The sequence below is a fragment of the Prionailurus viverrinus genome, chromosome B1 (genome assembly GCF_022837055.1).
Source record: "Prionailurus viverrinus isolate Anna chromosome B1, UM_Priviv_1.0, whole genome shotgun sequence".
Lineage (NCBI taxonomy): Eukaryota > Metazoa > Chordata > Mammalia > Carnivora > Felidae > Prionailurus > Prionailurus viverrinus.
The window spans coordinates 150,895,114-150,909,398 of record NC_062564.1 but is presented as its reverse complement, the minus strand read 5'-3'; the positions used below and the strand labels follow the sequence as shown (position 1 = coordinate 150,909,398).

The 14,285-nt window shown below is 36.4% G+C and overlaps 1 protein-coding gene across 2 annotated transcripts in view; it reads left to right on the top strand.

The window, feature by feature from the left end:
* The window catches only part of STAP1 (signal transducing adaptor family member 1), a 54,113-nt gene that overhangs the window by 23,037 nt on the left and 16,791 nt on the right, over positions 1 to 14,285 (top strand). For both annotated transcript variants that reach the window (XM_047855129.1, XM_047855128.1), the window contains exons 5-8: positions 3,048 to 3,161; positions 5,641 to 5,697; positions 8,612 to 8,784; positions 10,269 to 10,397. In XM_047855129.1, the coding sequence (XP_047711085.1) occupies positions 3,048 to 3,161; positions 5,641 to 5,697; positions 8,612 to 8,784; positions 10,269 to 10,397 (473 nt within the window). The remainder of the gene's footprint in view (positions 1 to 3,047; positions 3,162 to 5,640; positions 5,698 to 8,611; positions 8,785 to 10,268; positions 10,398 to 14,285) is intronic.

The window sequence follows — 14,285 nt, the reverse complement described above, 5'->3', positions numbered from 1 at the left end:
TAAAGGGGACCTTGATGTTGTCCCCACAGGTCCCTCTCCTGTGCACAGCACTGTGTGGTAAAGGGATAAAAGGAAACCCAGGGAAGCAAATAAAAGATCTTGTCCAACATCATTTCCAAATCCCTAAAATTAGGATAAAAAGAATCACCCATTACATGATGTTATCAAAAGGATTAGACGAGATAATGAATGTAAGGACTTGAGAGATGAGCTGCCACATAGCACGCATTCAAGCATTTTACATACATTATCTCATCTAATTCGCATAACAATTCTTCTGGGTGGTATACTATTTTAATCACCACTTATAGATGAGAGTAGTCAAGTTTAGGGATTCAGAAGTTGTACAAGATCAGACAGTTAATGAAAGGGGTACCATCCAGGTCCTGCTCCTGAGCCAGCATTCTTAACCACTATGCCATGAACAGACTGTTACAATGAAATACTGCAGAATTGTCCATCTACTCATTTTGTTAAAAGAGGGTGCAGACTTTAGGAAATTTGGGGAGGGGGCGATAGTTTCAGGAGAAAGCATAGAGATAGAACAGGTGAGAAGTGGAGATAATTCAGCTTATAGTAGGGAAGAATTTAAAGCTGCCTTGACATATTTGAAAGACTGTCAGGAGGTCATGTGAAAGAGTCAATGAATTCGTTTCATGTTATTACAGAGAAAGAGGACTAGGACCATTGGATGGAAATTAACTGGAGGAACGACTGTGCCTTAATACAAGGAAAAGCTTGCTAGCAGGCAGAATGGCATAGAGGCATAAGTTCCATGTTGTTTGAGATATTCCAACATAGACAGGATGGCTACAGGGAGGGATGCCGTGGAGGAGATTCAAGCATCAGATGGCAGCTGGATTAGACAGATGACCTTTAAGGCTCTTTTCAACCCTACAATTAAAAAAAAAAAAAAAAGATAAAACTTCCTTTCTTCTAATCAATAGATCAGCACTCTATCTAATTCGGCCACTTCCTCCTCTGTTGCTTCCTCCTTTGTCTCAGCAAAGTTTACTTAGCTTAATCTAGACAATCCATCAGAAAAAGATTTGTGTGCAATTTTTTAATTCTGTCCTGCTTCCCTTATACTTTTCCATCCATTTTTAATTGCTCTTTGTCCATTGAAAATAAATAGGTCAACCCAAACGAACCCACAACTTCATCATTATAGAAATAGGTCTGGAAAAAAAATTTACTTACTTATTTTTCTGCCTTACTTTATTCAGAAAAATAAAATAAGGACACAAAGCAGAACCTAGTAAAATAAGTCCTATTGGGCAAAACAGAGGAAAATAAAAAAGTCAAGAATGAGGCTAATTCAGAAAAAAAAATTATGCCATAAAAACTCTACTATACTTACTGGAGGTGGATTTGATCTTCCCACACTAGAGAACAGGTCTGACCAGCTGCATACAGAGTAGCCCATATATACTAGTTGTTCAGAAGAAATATTCTAATTGTATTGGGCTAAGAGAGGAATTTCTTAATAGGATCCTTATAACCAGCGATGTGATAAATGTTGAAGAAGAGCATTCTTGAAAAAATCATGTGTATGAATATATGTATACAAGTTTATTATAAATATTACTGATATAAAGAATGTGTAGCACAAAGTTGAAAAAATAAAATATACAATTTTTAAAAATATTTTCTTTCTTAAAAAAATTTTTTTAATGTTTATTTTTGAGAGAGAGAGACAGAGTGCAAGCAGGCATAGGGAGAGAGAGAGAGGGAGACACAGAATCTGAAGCAGGCTCCAGGCTCCAAGCTATCAGCACAGAACCCAATGTGGGGCTCGAACTTACGGACTGTGAGATCATGACCTGAGCCGAAGTCAGACATTTAACTGACTGAGCCACCCAGGCGCCCCTACAATATTTTTTATTATAGTTTCCGTATAGGTAATTGATTCTCACAGATACTTTCATTGATCTTTCTGAACTTGGATCCACAGGCAACTAAAATTGCAATTCAATCATGATTTGACAAATGCAGTTGTCTTCCAATCTGCTGTTTCCCTAATAAATTTGTCACTAAATGTGACATTTGATATGAATGTCGACTGATATTTTTGTTTATATTAATGATAAGAGGAAAGCAAAGCAATAATCATGTATGTTAGAACTTCACCTATTTTGATAATGACATGGGTAAGTTCTTTGCTAAACAACATGATAATTTCTGAATCATGGGACAATATTTTGTCAATTTTTTTTGTTCTGTTCACAATGAAAAAGTTTCAGACACAAGAAACTTTAACATTTTATCTGCTTTATTAATATTTTACCCCTCACATTGCTACCCAGAGCCCAGCAAACTGTGGCCCTTGACCCAAATCTAGCCAGTGGCCTGATTTTGTACAGTCTATGAGCTAAGAATGTTTTTTACATTTTCAAGGTGTTGTATGAAAACAATAAGAATTTGCAACAGAGACTCTGTATGGTCTGCAAAGCCTGAGACATTTACTATCTAGCTTTTGCAGAAAAAAAATTGCTGGCTCCTAGGACAATTAACAAAACAATAAATCAAGCCCTAATTTGTAAGGTTTACCAATTTCCAAGGTGTAAATACTCCCACCACAGCTGATTTTAACCTATCAATGTGACTTTCCTGAATTGGGAAGAAAGATATGGTAATACACTGTTAGATAGTATTTCCCTCAAACAGAAATGAGGATGTAAATAACCTCAAGGGCATAGCAAATACAATGTAGCAATATAATTAGAAAATAATGAGTTTTGAATTTTAGTTACCTTTGTTTTTAATATAATTGTATGTTTATATAATTTAATTTTTAACCTGTGTTTAGGGACTGGCTTGCAAACTTCCTAAAAATGAAAAAATCAGCTTTTGCAAACTCATGTGGGCCAGGTCCAGCACACCATCACAGAATACATCTCCAAATGCCTTCTGAGTTCGGAAGGCTTGCGATGCCCAGTTGAAAGCCAGGATTTCATGCAAGGTCCAAATCAGTTATGTTCCTCCTTTCTAGAACTAATGTATGTTACCCATGAAACAATTTAATGAGATTTCCCTTATCTTTGCAGTATGTTGACAAGTTAGACATAATAGACCTCACATGCCTTACTGACCAGAATTCAACCGAAAAGAATTGCGCAAAATTCACCCTTGTTTTACCAAAAGAGGAAGTGCAACTGAAGGTGAGTGAGGAGACGCAATTAGTTGGAAACAAGTTGTTATAAATAGCACTCGCCTCTTCACAACCCACTGGGCTGAGGTAAAGAGGAATCGTAAGAGGACCTGCCAAGTCTCATTCTTTGTTCGTATTTCTTGCCTCTTGCCAAAAACTGCAGTTTTCTAAATAGGGATTTGAAAGGGCCTGTCCACTTGTTTAGTATACAAGCACATTGAAACCATACACTTCTGTCCTCTGACAAAGTCAGAGATCCCACCTGGTGTTTTTAAGAAGTTGTTCTTGAGTTGATACTTACCAAGTTCCCAGATGAATCTGAGACGTGTCCAACATGATACATGTTTGGAACTACTGAATTAGACAAACCCGCATTTCACAAATCGAGAGATATTTTGCAAGGCAATTGGCCTGTACTGTAATCTTCAAAAATATCGCTGTGAGAAAAGCCAAAGGAAGGCCAGACACTTGTGTCCAATTTTGGAAACTGTGGCGTATGACAGCTACATGCAGTGTGTGATCCTGGACTGGATTCTGGGCTAGAAAAGGAAAACAAAAAACTATAAAGAACATTACCATTACAATTAGAAAAATTCAGAAAAGAACTGTGTATTAGATATACACCGTTTGTGAAAGATGGTATTAATCTCATAAAACTCTAAGCCCCACACGAGCAGAAATTTGTTTGTTAAATTCATCACTGTACAGCTAGTACTTGCACAGAAAAAAGTTTTTCTTGAATTGACATTCAAAGCGAGTCAGTTAAAGTCAACCAACAATTACAGTGTTAAACGTATTGTTGCAATTGAATAAGAAGTTGTTGGAGTTGGCCTTGCAAGCACTGCTCATGAATCTTTACAGTACCGTAGTCCTCCTCCCCCCCTTAAAGTGGTTACAGTTACCCGTGGTCAACTGCAGCCTGGAAGCAGATGGTCCTCCTTCTGACCTTATCAAAAGGTCAGTAGTAACCTAACACTCCACCACAAGGCCTACGTCATTCACCTCACTTCATCTCATCGTGTAGGCATTTTATCATCTCGCACCATTGCAGGAAGTAGGGTGAGTACAGCACAATAAGATATTTTGAGAAAAAGACCACATTCACATAACTTTTATTGAAGAATATTGTGATAATTGTTTTATTCCATTACTGTTGTTAATCTCTGTGTCTGATTTATAATTTAAACTTTATCATAGGCATGTATGTACAGGAAAAACATAGTATATGTAGCGTTTAGTACTATCTTCGATATCAGGCATCTACTGGGGGTCTTGGAATGTATCCCCATAGATAAGGGGGAATACTGTACTAGGAATCACTTGTTAGGAAATCTAGGCCCTACCCCTAACCCTGGGCCACAGATTTTTTGTTTTAAGCAAACTTCCCAGATGATTCTGATATGGTGGATAAAGAACACGAGATTGGAACCATATGTCTGGGGTTGAATTCTGGCTGTTTTATTCATCAGCTGTGTAATTGTAGGCAAGTTACTTAACTCCTTTATGCCTTGGTTTCTTCATCCACAAGTAAGTCTTTACTCAGATGTATCTCTCTTACTGAGACTACCTGGGCCATTTTATTAAAATTGCAACCCTTTTCCTCTCCCCTAGCCCCTAATGACATTCTCAATGAAATTCTCAATTACCCTGCTCTACATTTTATTCTCCCATTTATTTCCTTCTGACGCTACAATATTTACTTACTATTCTACTTATGATATATTATTCCATAACTAGATCCAAAATTCCAGAACAAGGATTAGTATTTTGTTCTCTGATGTGAACCAGTACCTAGAATAGTGCCTAGCCCTTAAGGTACTCAATAAATATGTTAAATGAGCAAATCTATAAAATAAAAATTTCTTAAAGTAACTTTTGCAGAATTACCATAAAGATTAAATCATTTAATGTGTGAAGTACTTAGAACAGTAGCTGCCCCTTATAAATACTTAATAAATGTTGGCTATATTAGTAGGATTTAGAGCTAAGAATTGGAAATTTTTAAGGACTAACTATATTGGTCTTACCTGGTTGCAAACTTAAAGCCAGTCAATATTAAATACCAGTGGGGTGGATCAACCATTAACTCACACATTGCAGAAATAAGTGAATAACATTTACTTTTTTAAAAGTAAATGTGTATGATTTTACTTGTTTGGTAAGCAGATAGATTGAAGTTATATACTTCTGACAAAAGAAAATAGTTTTGGAATTTCATAACATATACATTGTCTTAAACAAAAAGGAAAATGAATTGTTTCTTCCTTTCAACTAATTTAAAGTGCTTTAAAAATTACAGCTGACTTTTTAAAACAACGTGCTTCAATAGAAAGATATGCATTTTGTCAACCTTGCTGGGTTTTGATAGCTTACACATTTGGAGTCTTATGAAACAATCATACAAAATTCTAAAATTACCTGAAGTTAATAAAAGTGTTAATGTTCACACTTATGTCTTTTCTTCTTTATGTTTTTGTTTTCATCTTCAGACAGAAAACGCAGAAAGTGGGGAAGAGTGGAGAGGCTTCATTCTTACAGTAACAGAGGTAGGAAGGACATTAGTTTTGATTGATCCATTAATTCAACAAATATTTACTGGACACTGACTATGAACCATACAGAGTGAAAAGGGTAAAGTGAAGATACAAGAATTGAAAAGGACAGATATATACCCGTACATTTACTCATGAAATTTATATTTGTATGAGGTGGATGGAAAGGAAGAAAGGCAATAAACAAAATAGTTTAAAATTGTGATAATTGTTATGAAGAAAATAAACCAGGCCATGTGCTAGCTAGAGAGTAACAGGTGGTCAGGGAGATCTACTTTTTGGTCTTTTGACACAATGGTTCTTTGTATATGTTGATAGTTACAGCTTATATAGCATCATCTAAAATACTTTCCAATTCCTTATTCATTTAATACATATTTATAAAATGCTGAGATGAATTTTATGAATAACATAAACAATATAACAGAAAGACCATCAAAATGAATATTCACCTTTAAAAATTTGTTTAGTTAGTCTTAAGACAAAAGGATGCTTACCTGTTCAACTCCCATGGCATCTTCTCAGAGACAAATAGTAAGATGTACTGCTTATAGTTAACAGTTACAGCAGGATGTCTACCATTATTTTAAGTGAAGCTTCTGTAGCAACTGTCTTATAAACATTAGGTACTTTAAGAGCCAGCCCCCAAAGAAGGACCATGTTCTCTGATACTTTTAGAGAAGAAGTCAGTTAAGTACAGACTATCCAAAGCGAGTTCCTAAGTAAAGGCTTTGCAGTCACATGAGATAAGCACTGCACTTTACTGAGATGATGGATGCTGGGTTTTTTTAGGTTTCCTTATTTATTTTAAGAGAGAGAGACAGTGCAAGCAGGGGAGGGGCAGAGAGAGGGGGGAGAGAGAATCCCAAGCAGGCTCCATTCTGTAAGCACAGAGCACAAAGTGGGGCTCAATCTCATGAACTGTGAGATCATGACCTCAGCCAAAACCAGGAGTCAGATGCTTAACTGACTGAGCCACCCAGGTGCCCTGATGCTGGCTTTTTATATCAGCCAATAACAGGTGAAAGTTGGACGTTCAGCTACCATGTAGGGAAGTCTTAGGAGGTTAGAAAACTGGACGAGTTAAAGATGTGACGGACATTTTGACTTGTGTGGAGGAAGAAACTCAATGGGGAAGTCCAGTGATGTTGTGAAAAAGCATCTTTGTGTGACACAGCACTTTTATATTGGGATACAAGTATCCCAAGGGTATATGAGTAGGTATCAAAGAGAATACCAAAACCACTGGAAAGCCTTGGGGTGCATCTACCTGGTACACTAATTATGTTTTGGCAAAAAGAAATTGTTTTTTAGTTTTTTTCCTTAAGTTAAGGATAAAAAGCATTATTTTAATTAAAATGTACATAATTATATTACAGAATGCAAAATAAAATTCATGTGAATTTCCAAGACAAGAACAGTTATCTTAAATTTTGTGCTGTATGAATGTTGTTTTTTACTAGGTTCCCTGAACACTCTGTGTACATTCACACCATACTGTTGTTAGGACAGCTTTACCAGAAGTTCGAGAAACATAGACTGTAGTTGAAAGAGCAGAAAAAAAAAAAAAAGAAAGGAAAAGAAAGAAAGAAAAGAAATGAAAAGATAAAAAAGAAAGAAACTTTGCTTTTGAATTAAATAAACTGGAGTTTGAGTCCACAATTTTCTAGCTATGTGACCCTGTTAGTTATTTAACTTTTCTGAACCTTTTTCTTTCTCCTGAACCTTTTTTTTTTCCTATTTGTAGAGTAGGGATAACATACCTCTCTTATAGTATTGCTGTGAGGATTTGCAATAGCACAATGCTTGGGACATAATAGGCAATTAATAAGCAGTACCTTCCTCATTAGTTTCTCCTCATTCTATTATTTTATTTGCTGGATTGGTATATAAGGAAATAACTGTACTGATTATTAGTTAGCTTAGCTAAGTTATCCAGAAAAAGTCTCTAATCATTTTTTATTGTGTACCCTTATTCTGTTTTTATTTCAAACTTCACAAACACACATATATGCACATATATAAGATATAAACAATAGGAATTAATAAGCACATGTAAATAGGCCATAAGGAGATGTAAATCAGGGGTACGAATATCAGGAGGGTATAGGTTACTCAATCCAAAATACATCTCTAGAGAAGGCTAAAAGAAACTAAGTACAACAGTATCATAATCCTAATGTGTGAATGAAAATGTGAAATACACACACAGATACACCAAAGTCTAGACCTCTGGCTACAGATGCTCGGTCATCTAACGAATAGTTCCATCTGAACCCTATGTTGCCATATGGCTGGTGCAGTGAATTCCAGGTTAGCTGTGGGACAGCAAGGCACCTCACTGGTACTTTGGGACTTAACTGGCAGCAAGAACTAGTGAGGTCAGAATGAAAAATGAGAGATATGTTGTTAACTGAATTAGCCTGTAGTGCAAGGTGGGTAGACTTTGCTATGTGCCAGGCCAAAAGGAACAGTTCTAGGAAGAAGGAAGAAGATTGGGCACATTGTGCAAGTTAAAGCTGTGTGGTTGGCTTGAAGGCAGTTTTTTTTTTTTCTTATGTCTATTTTTAAGAGACAGAGACAGAGAATGAATGGGGGAGGGGTAGAGAGAGAGGGAGACACAGAATCCAAAGCAGACTCCAGGATCTGAGCTGTCAGCACACAGCCCAATGTGGGGCTCGATCTCACAAACTGCGTGATCATGATCTGGGTCGAAGTCAGCCACTGAACTGACTGAGTCACCAGGTGCACCTTGAAGGCAGTTTTAAGACACCAAGATCCTCTATTCATGATCCTCTCCATCCATGTCAGATAACTGAAGCTCCTTAGGACCACAGCGGTCTCCTCTTTGCTGAAATCACTTAGTTACTCTGCTTTCTTCTTTGCCTACTGACTTAATTGGTTTCAGCTGTCAGTTCCCCTACACGTGTCACTCCTTCCTGGGCAAGTAATTCGACTGCAAGAAGTCCTAGAGAGAGAGAAAAGGAGGAGGATTGAGACAGAGCGGATACCGAGTTCAGCTATAGAAAAGGAGCAGGAACCTACTGAAGATTATGTGGATGTACTGAACCCTATGCCAGTGTAAGTGTACCACAAACTCCAGTTTGTTTATTAGATTGTTAATATTAATTTCTAATTATCAAGGAGAATGAGCCATTGACCTCATTAAACCAGGGATAGTAAACTGTCTTGTGGATGAACATTAGATCTCGGAGTAGATGCCACATTTCCTCTTCTATGTCATGATCACCAAAATTCAAAATGCAGGTTTTACCGCACAGGAAATCCCCTTCCACCCACACCTTTAGACCAAATAGATATTCTTTCCAAAGCTCAACCCTAAATAAAAACTGCTATGTAGAAGGAAGGAAAAGATGTTTTTTTTTTTTTTAACCATGCAACTCCATGGTTGACTGTTTTTCTGTCAGAAAATTAGACCAAAGAGTTTCAAGTATCTGAATGTTCTATTCAGTTGTCTAATCAGTGAGTACTGATTGAGCTTGTACTTTGAGGAAAGCCCTGTGAACAGTGTAGAAGGTGTTGGTGGGAAAATGAAGAGGCACAGACAGGCTGAATCCAGCAACATCCTTATTTTTCACTCTTATATTGCTGAAAAGTGTGGCTAAGATTGGGATCCCTTTCCTCCTGAAGTCGAGGTCTTCTTGTCAGGGAAACTTACGCTGGTACCACCTGCGACATCAGGTTCTGCTCTGTACAGTCTTGCTGTACTATAATTGCTGACACCTGCCTACCATCACTCTCAGCTGAAACCAGTGACATTTGAAGGACTGATAGGTTAAAAGTCACAAAAACTGCCTCTTTTTCTTTTTTCCTCAATAAAACAAGTAATACGTATTTTTACAAATAGATAAAAAGAATATTAAAACCATTCTTTTTCCCACCACACAGAGATATTCACTGTTAACCTTTTGGGGAATTGCATATCTTGCCATATTTTTCTCTGTTGAAAAAACCCAGACTTTTCATTGACTACAAAATTTATTATAAAAATGAGAAGTGCTTTCTTAAACATTTATGCATTAAAATAGCATCAATGCCATTGGAAAGCCATATTATACTAAAAGGAGTGGATTCAGATATGCCCTTAAATATCAGTTATTTAAAACAGAGACCATAGAAGAGAACCATCTATAGAAATGTTTTGTATCCCTGAAGAGAAACCACCAACCAGTATTATTTATCCAAGAGCTTATTATAAACTGAGATTATGAACTGGAGATACACTATTAATTCTTATTTTAGATTTTCAAATGGTAATGGTGATTACATACTGACCAGTAGGTAACTTTTCAGATCCTCTTTGGTTAAAGAAAGAGGTTTGGAGGGATAAGGGAAGAAAGACCTTAATTAAGCATAAGTGTACTTAATAGTGCCCCAGGCTTGTAATAACAGTAATTATATCATTGTAATTGTAGTAATAAAACTGGGAATTAAATTAAGAAAAATTAATAACTACAGCTCTTAGAGTTATTTTGGTAGCATCTTTTTCAACTAATGATCTTCATCAGTTAAAAAAAATCCTGTTTTTCATCTCACCTTTATAGATGTTTTTATGCGGTGTCCCGGAAAGAAGCAATCGAGATGCTTGAGAAGAACCCTTCTTTGGGAAATATGATCCTGAGGCCTGGTAGTGACAGCAAAAACTATTCCATCACTATCCGGCAGGGGATAGAGTATGTTTAATTAAAAAAAAAAAACATATGGAATTGTTAAAAGCACGGTATCACTTTAAAAGGCAAAGTCACACAAGATCAGCAGCTGCTGTGTGTTTTGTTGGGGCTAAAGATAGAAACACAAGAATAGAGAGAGAATGTTATAGAAACAATGTTAAAGACTGAGCCAAGGCTAATATTTACTGCAGGGAAGAAGAAGAATGGACAAATTACTTTGATCTTGAGTATAATTCTATTGTTCATTCATTTCAACAAATATTTATTGAACAACTACTAGATGGCCAAGTAATATGTTAGGTACTGAGGATGGAGTAGTGAACAAAACATCATCCCTGGTTTAAGGAGTTTACATTCTTGTAAGGAAACATGGACTATAAATAAATAACATAACTAAAAAGTCATATATATGGTAATAAGGTCTATAGAAGTAAAATAAAAGAGGATGAGGGAGATGGGAACTGTCAGAGACAATATATAGAGAAACGTTTTCTTATTGCTATTGTTGTTTTAATACAGAGTGGTCAGAGAAGGCCTACTTTATTAACTGACATTTAATTAAGCAGAGGTCTGAAGGAAGTGAGGGAACAAACCTTGCCCAGGTCTGGGACAAGAGCATTCCCGGTAGCAAGTGCATGTGCCCAGAGGCAGAAGTCTGGGTTTGTTCAAAAACAGAAAGAGGCTGCTTGGTGATGCCAACAAGGAAACAGTGGTAGATGAGATTCCAGAGGTGGGGGTGGGGACCAATTACTCTAAACCCTACAGGTCATTGTAGGGACCTGACCTGGGTTATATACTCTGAATGACATGAGAGGTCACTAGACCGTGATGAATGAAGACGTGACATAATCTGACATCTATAAAAAGGACTGCTTAGGAGTCTGTTGGAAAGGTGAATAATTTCTTTCTGGTAAAGTGGCTTACCTTTGATGAGATCAGTAACACATACAGAAGTTGATTTTTCCATGTAGCTAAGGTGGTTGGATCTTCGAAGGTCACTCCAGCTCTCAGGGTCCATGAAATCTCACATTTCAATAGGTACTCTAGGTTAGTTAACACTTTAACAAATGATAGTGAAATTAAAATACAGATTTTTATCCTAAATGAAAATGTTCAATAAGTAATTATCTTTCATATAAAAATATAAACAGAACTTTGATTCTTGAATGTATTATTCTTTGTGGGGATAATATTCCATCAATTATTTTAGCTGTAACATTATCTACCAGCCCACTGTATAATATTAAATATGAAGACACTGACCGTCAATAAAGGCAGTAAAGAGAAAATAATTACAGTGAGCCATGGCCCAATCAGCTTCATCACTTGCCAATTACTCCATATAAAGAGGGACTTGTCTTTATACTTCAGCCATGTGCACCAAATAGATGGCAAGAATGATAGACGGCAGATCAGATCCTGGTTCTGTGTGTGAAGAGACTCCGTGCGTGTGTCATTTTCTACAATGAATATCTATGTTAACTTAATGTTCTTGTGGTTTCATTATTTTTTATTATAATGCCTGACACTTGGGGTTGATGTATTTTCTTTAATTTTTTTTTTTTTTAGTTTATTTATATTTCATTTAGAGAGAGAGCACAAGCAGGGGAGGGTCAGAGAAAGGGATAGAGAAGACCCTAAGCAGGCTCTGCACCATCAACACAGAGCCTGGTGTGGGGCTCAAACTCAAGAACCTTGAGATCATGACCTGAGCTGAGATCAAGAGTCAGAGGCTTAAGTGACTGAGCCACCCAGGTGCCCCGGGGTTGATGTATTTTCAACTAATATGGTAGAATATCACAGATTAGTCAATTTTAATTTATTTGATTTATAATTTAATTGATTATTTTGAAAAATCCAGAAGAAATAAAAATTGACTGCCATTAAATATAGGGGGGCTTAGAAGCGTCCCTGGGAGAAAAGTGAATTTTTCTGTTGAGTAAATCTTGGTCAAGAAACTTGTCCTTTTTCACGGTTTGGGCAATTGAATATCACATAGAGTACAGAATGCTTTTAACTAATTTACTTTCGCTTTAAAAATGAAGAGCATATAAAACTGAATTAAAATCTATTTCTCAGATTTTCTAAAAAAAGAAATTTCATTGCTTGAAAGCTAAATCACACAAGAGAGTGATTAGCTTTTCTTCCTTCATTTTATTCTTGGTTGGATTGAGTGTTTGATCCATCAGTATGTGAATGCTGTGTTATTATTCTGTATAAAATGAACAAAGTCCAGAGACCTAATGACTCTAAAGACTGTATGTTTCCTGCACAAAGCAGCCTGGTCTCTTTAAGGTGGTCTAGATTACCCCAACTTTTGCATTGCATTTTCCATACATGTGAGCTATCAGAAATAAGTGTTTTCTTTTTTTCTTTCTAAGTTTATTTTTTGAAGCTTTTTAATTTTTTTGTTTCTTTTGTTTTTATTTATTTATTATTATTTTTTAAATATAATTTATTGTCAAGTTAGCTAAAATACAGTGTATACGGTGTGCTGTTGGCTTCGGGAGTAGTAGATTCCCATGATTCATCGTTTACATACAACACCCAGTGCTTATCCTAATTAATACCCTCCTCAGTGCCCATCACACATTTTCCCCGCCCCCTCCCCTCTACTCCCTTCCACCCTAAGTTTGTTCTCTGTATTTAAAAGTCTTTTATGGTTTGCCTCCCTCTCTGTTTGTAACTATATATGTTTTTTTCTTTCCCTTCTCCAATGGTCTTCTGTTAAATTTCTCAACTTCCACATATGAGTGAAAACATATGATATCTATCTTTCTCCGACTTATTTCACTTAGCATAATATCCTCCAATTCCATCCACGTTGTTGCAAATGGCATGATTTCATTATTTTTCATTGTCAAATAGTATTCCATTGTGTATATATATATACCACATCTTTTTTATCCATTCATCAGTTGATGGATATTTGGGCTCTTTCCATAATTTGGCTATTGTTGATAGTGCTGCTATATAACATTGGGGTACATGTGCCCCTCTGAATCAGCACTCCTGTATCATTTGGATAAATTCCTAGTAATGCTATTGCTGGGTTGTAGGGTAATTCAATCTTTAATTTTCCGAGGAAACTCCACACTGTTTTCCAGAGTGGCTGTACCAGCTTGCATCCTCACCAACAATGCAAAAGGGTTCCCCTTTCTCCACATCCTCGCCAACATCTGTTGTTTCCTGAGCTGTTAATTTTAGCAACTCTGACTGGTGTGAGGTGGTATCTCAATGTAGTTTTGATTTGTATTTCTCCGGTGATGAGTGATGTTGAGTATTTTTCATGTGTCTGTAGGCCATTTGGATGTCTTCTTTGGAAAAGTGTCTCTTCATATCTTCTGTCATTTCTTCACCGGATTATTTGTTTTTTGGGTGTTGAGTTTGATAAGTTCTTTATAGATTTTAGATACTAGCCCTTTATCATTTGCAAATATCTTCTCCCATTCTGTTGGTTGTCTGTTAGTTTTGTTGATTGTTTCCTTTGCAGTGCAAAAGCTTTTTATCTTGATGAAGTCCTAATAGTTCATTTTTGCTTTTATTTCCCTTGCCTTTGGAGACATGTCAAGTAAGAAGTTGCTGCAGCTGAGGTCAAAGAAGTTGTTGCCTGTTTTCTCTTCTAGGATTTTGATGGTTTCCTGTCTCACATTTAATTCTTTCATCCATTTTGAATTCATTTTTGTGTATGGTATAAGAAAGTGGCCCAGGTTCATTCTTCTGCATGTTGCTGTCCAGTTTTCCCAGCATCATTTGCTAAAGAGACTATCTTTTTTCCATTGGATACTCTTTCCTATTTTGTTGAAGATTAGTTGTCCATATATTTGTGGGTCCAGTTCTGGGTTCTGTATTCTATTCCATTGGTCTATGTGTCTGTTTTTGTAAAGCTTT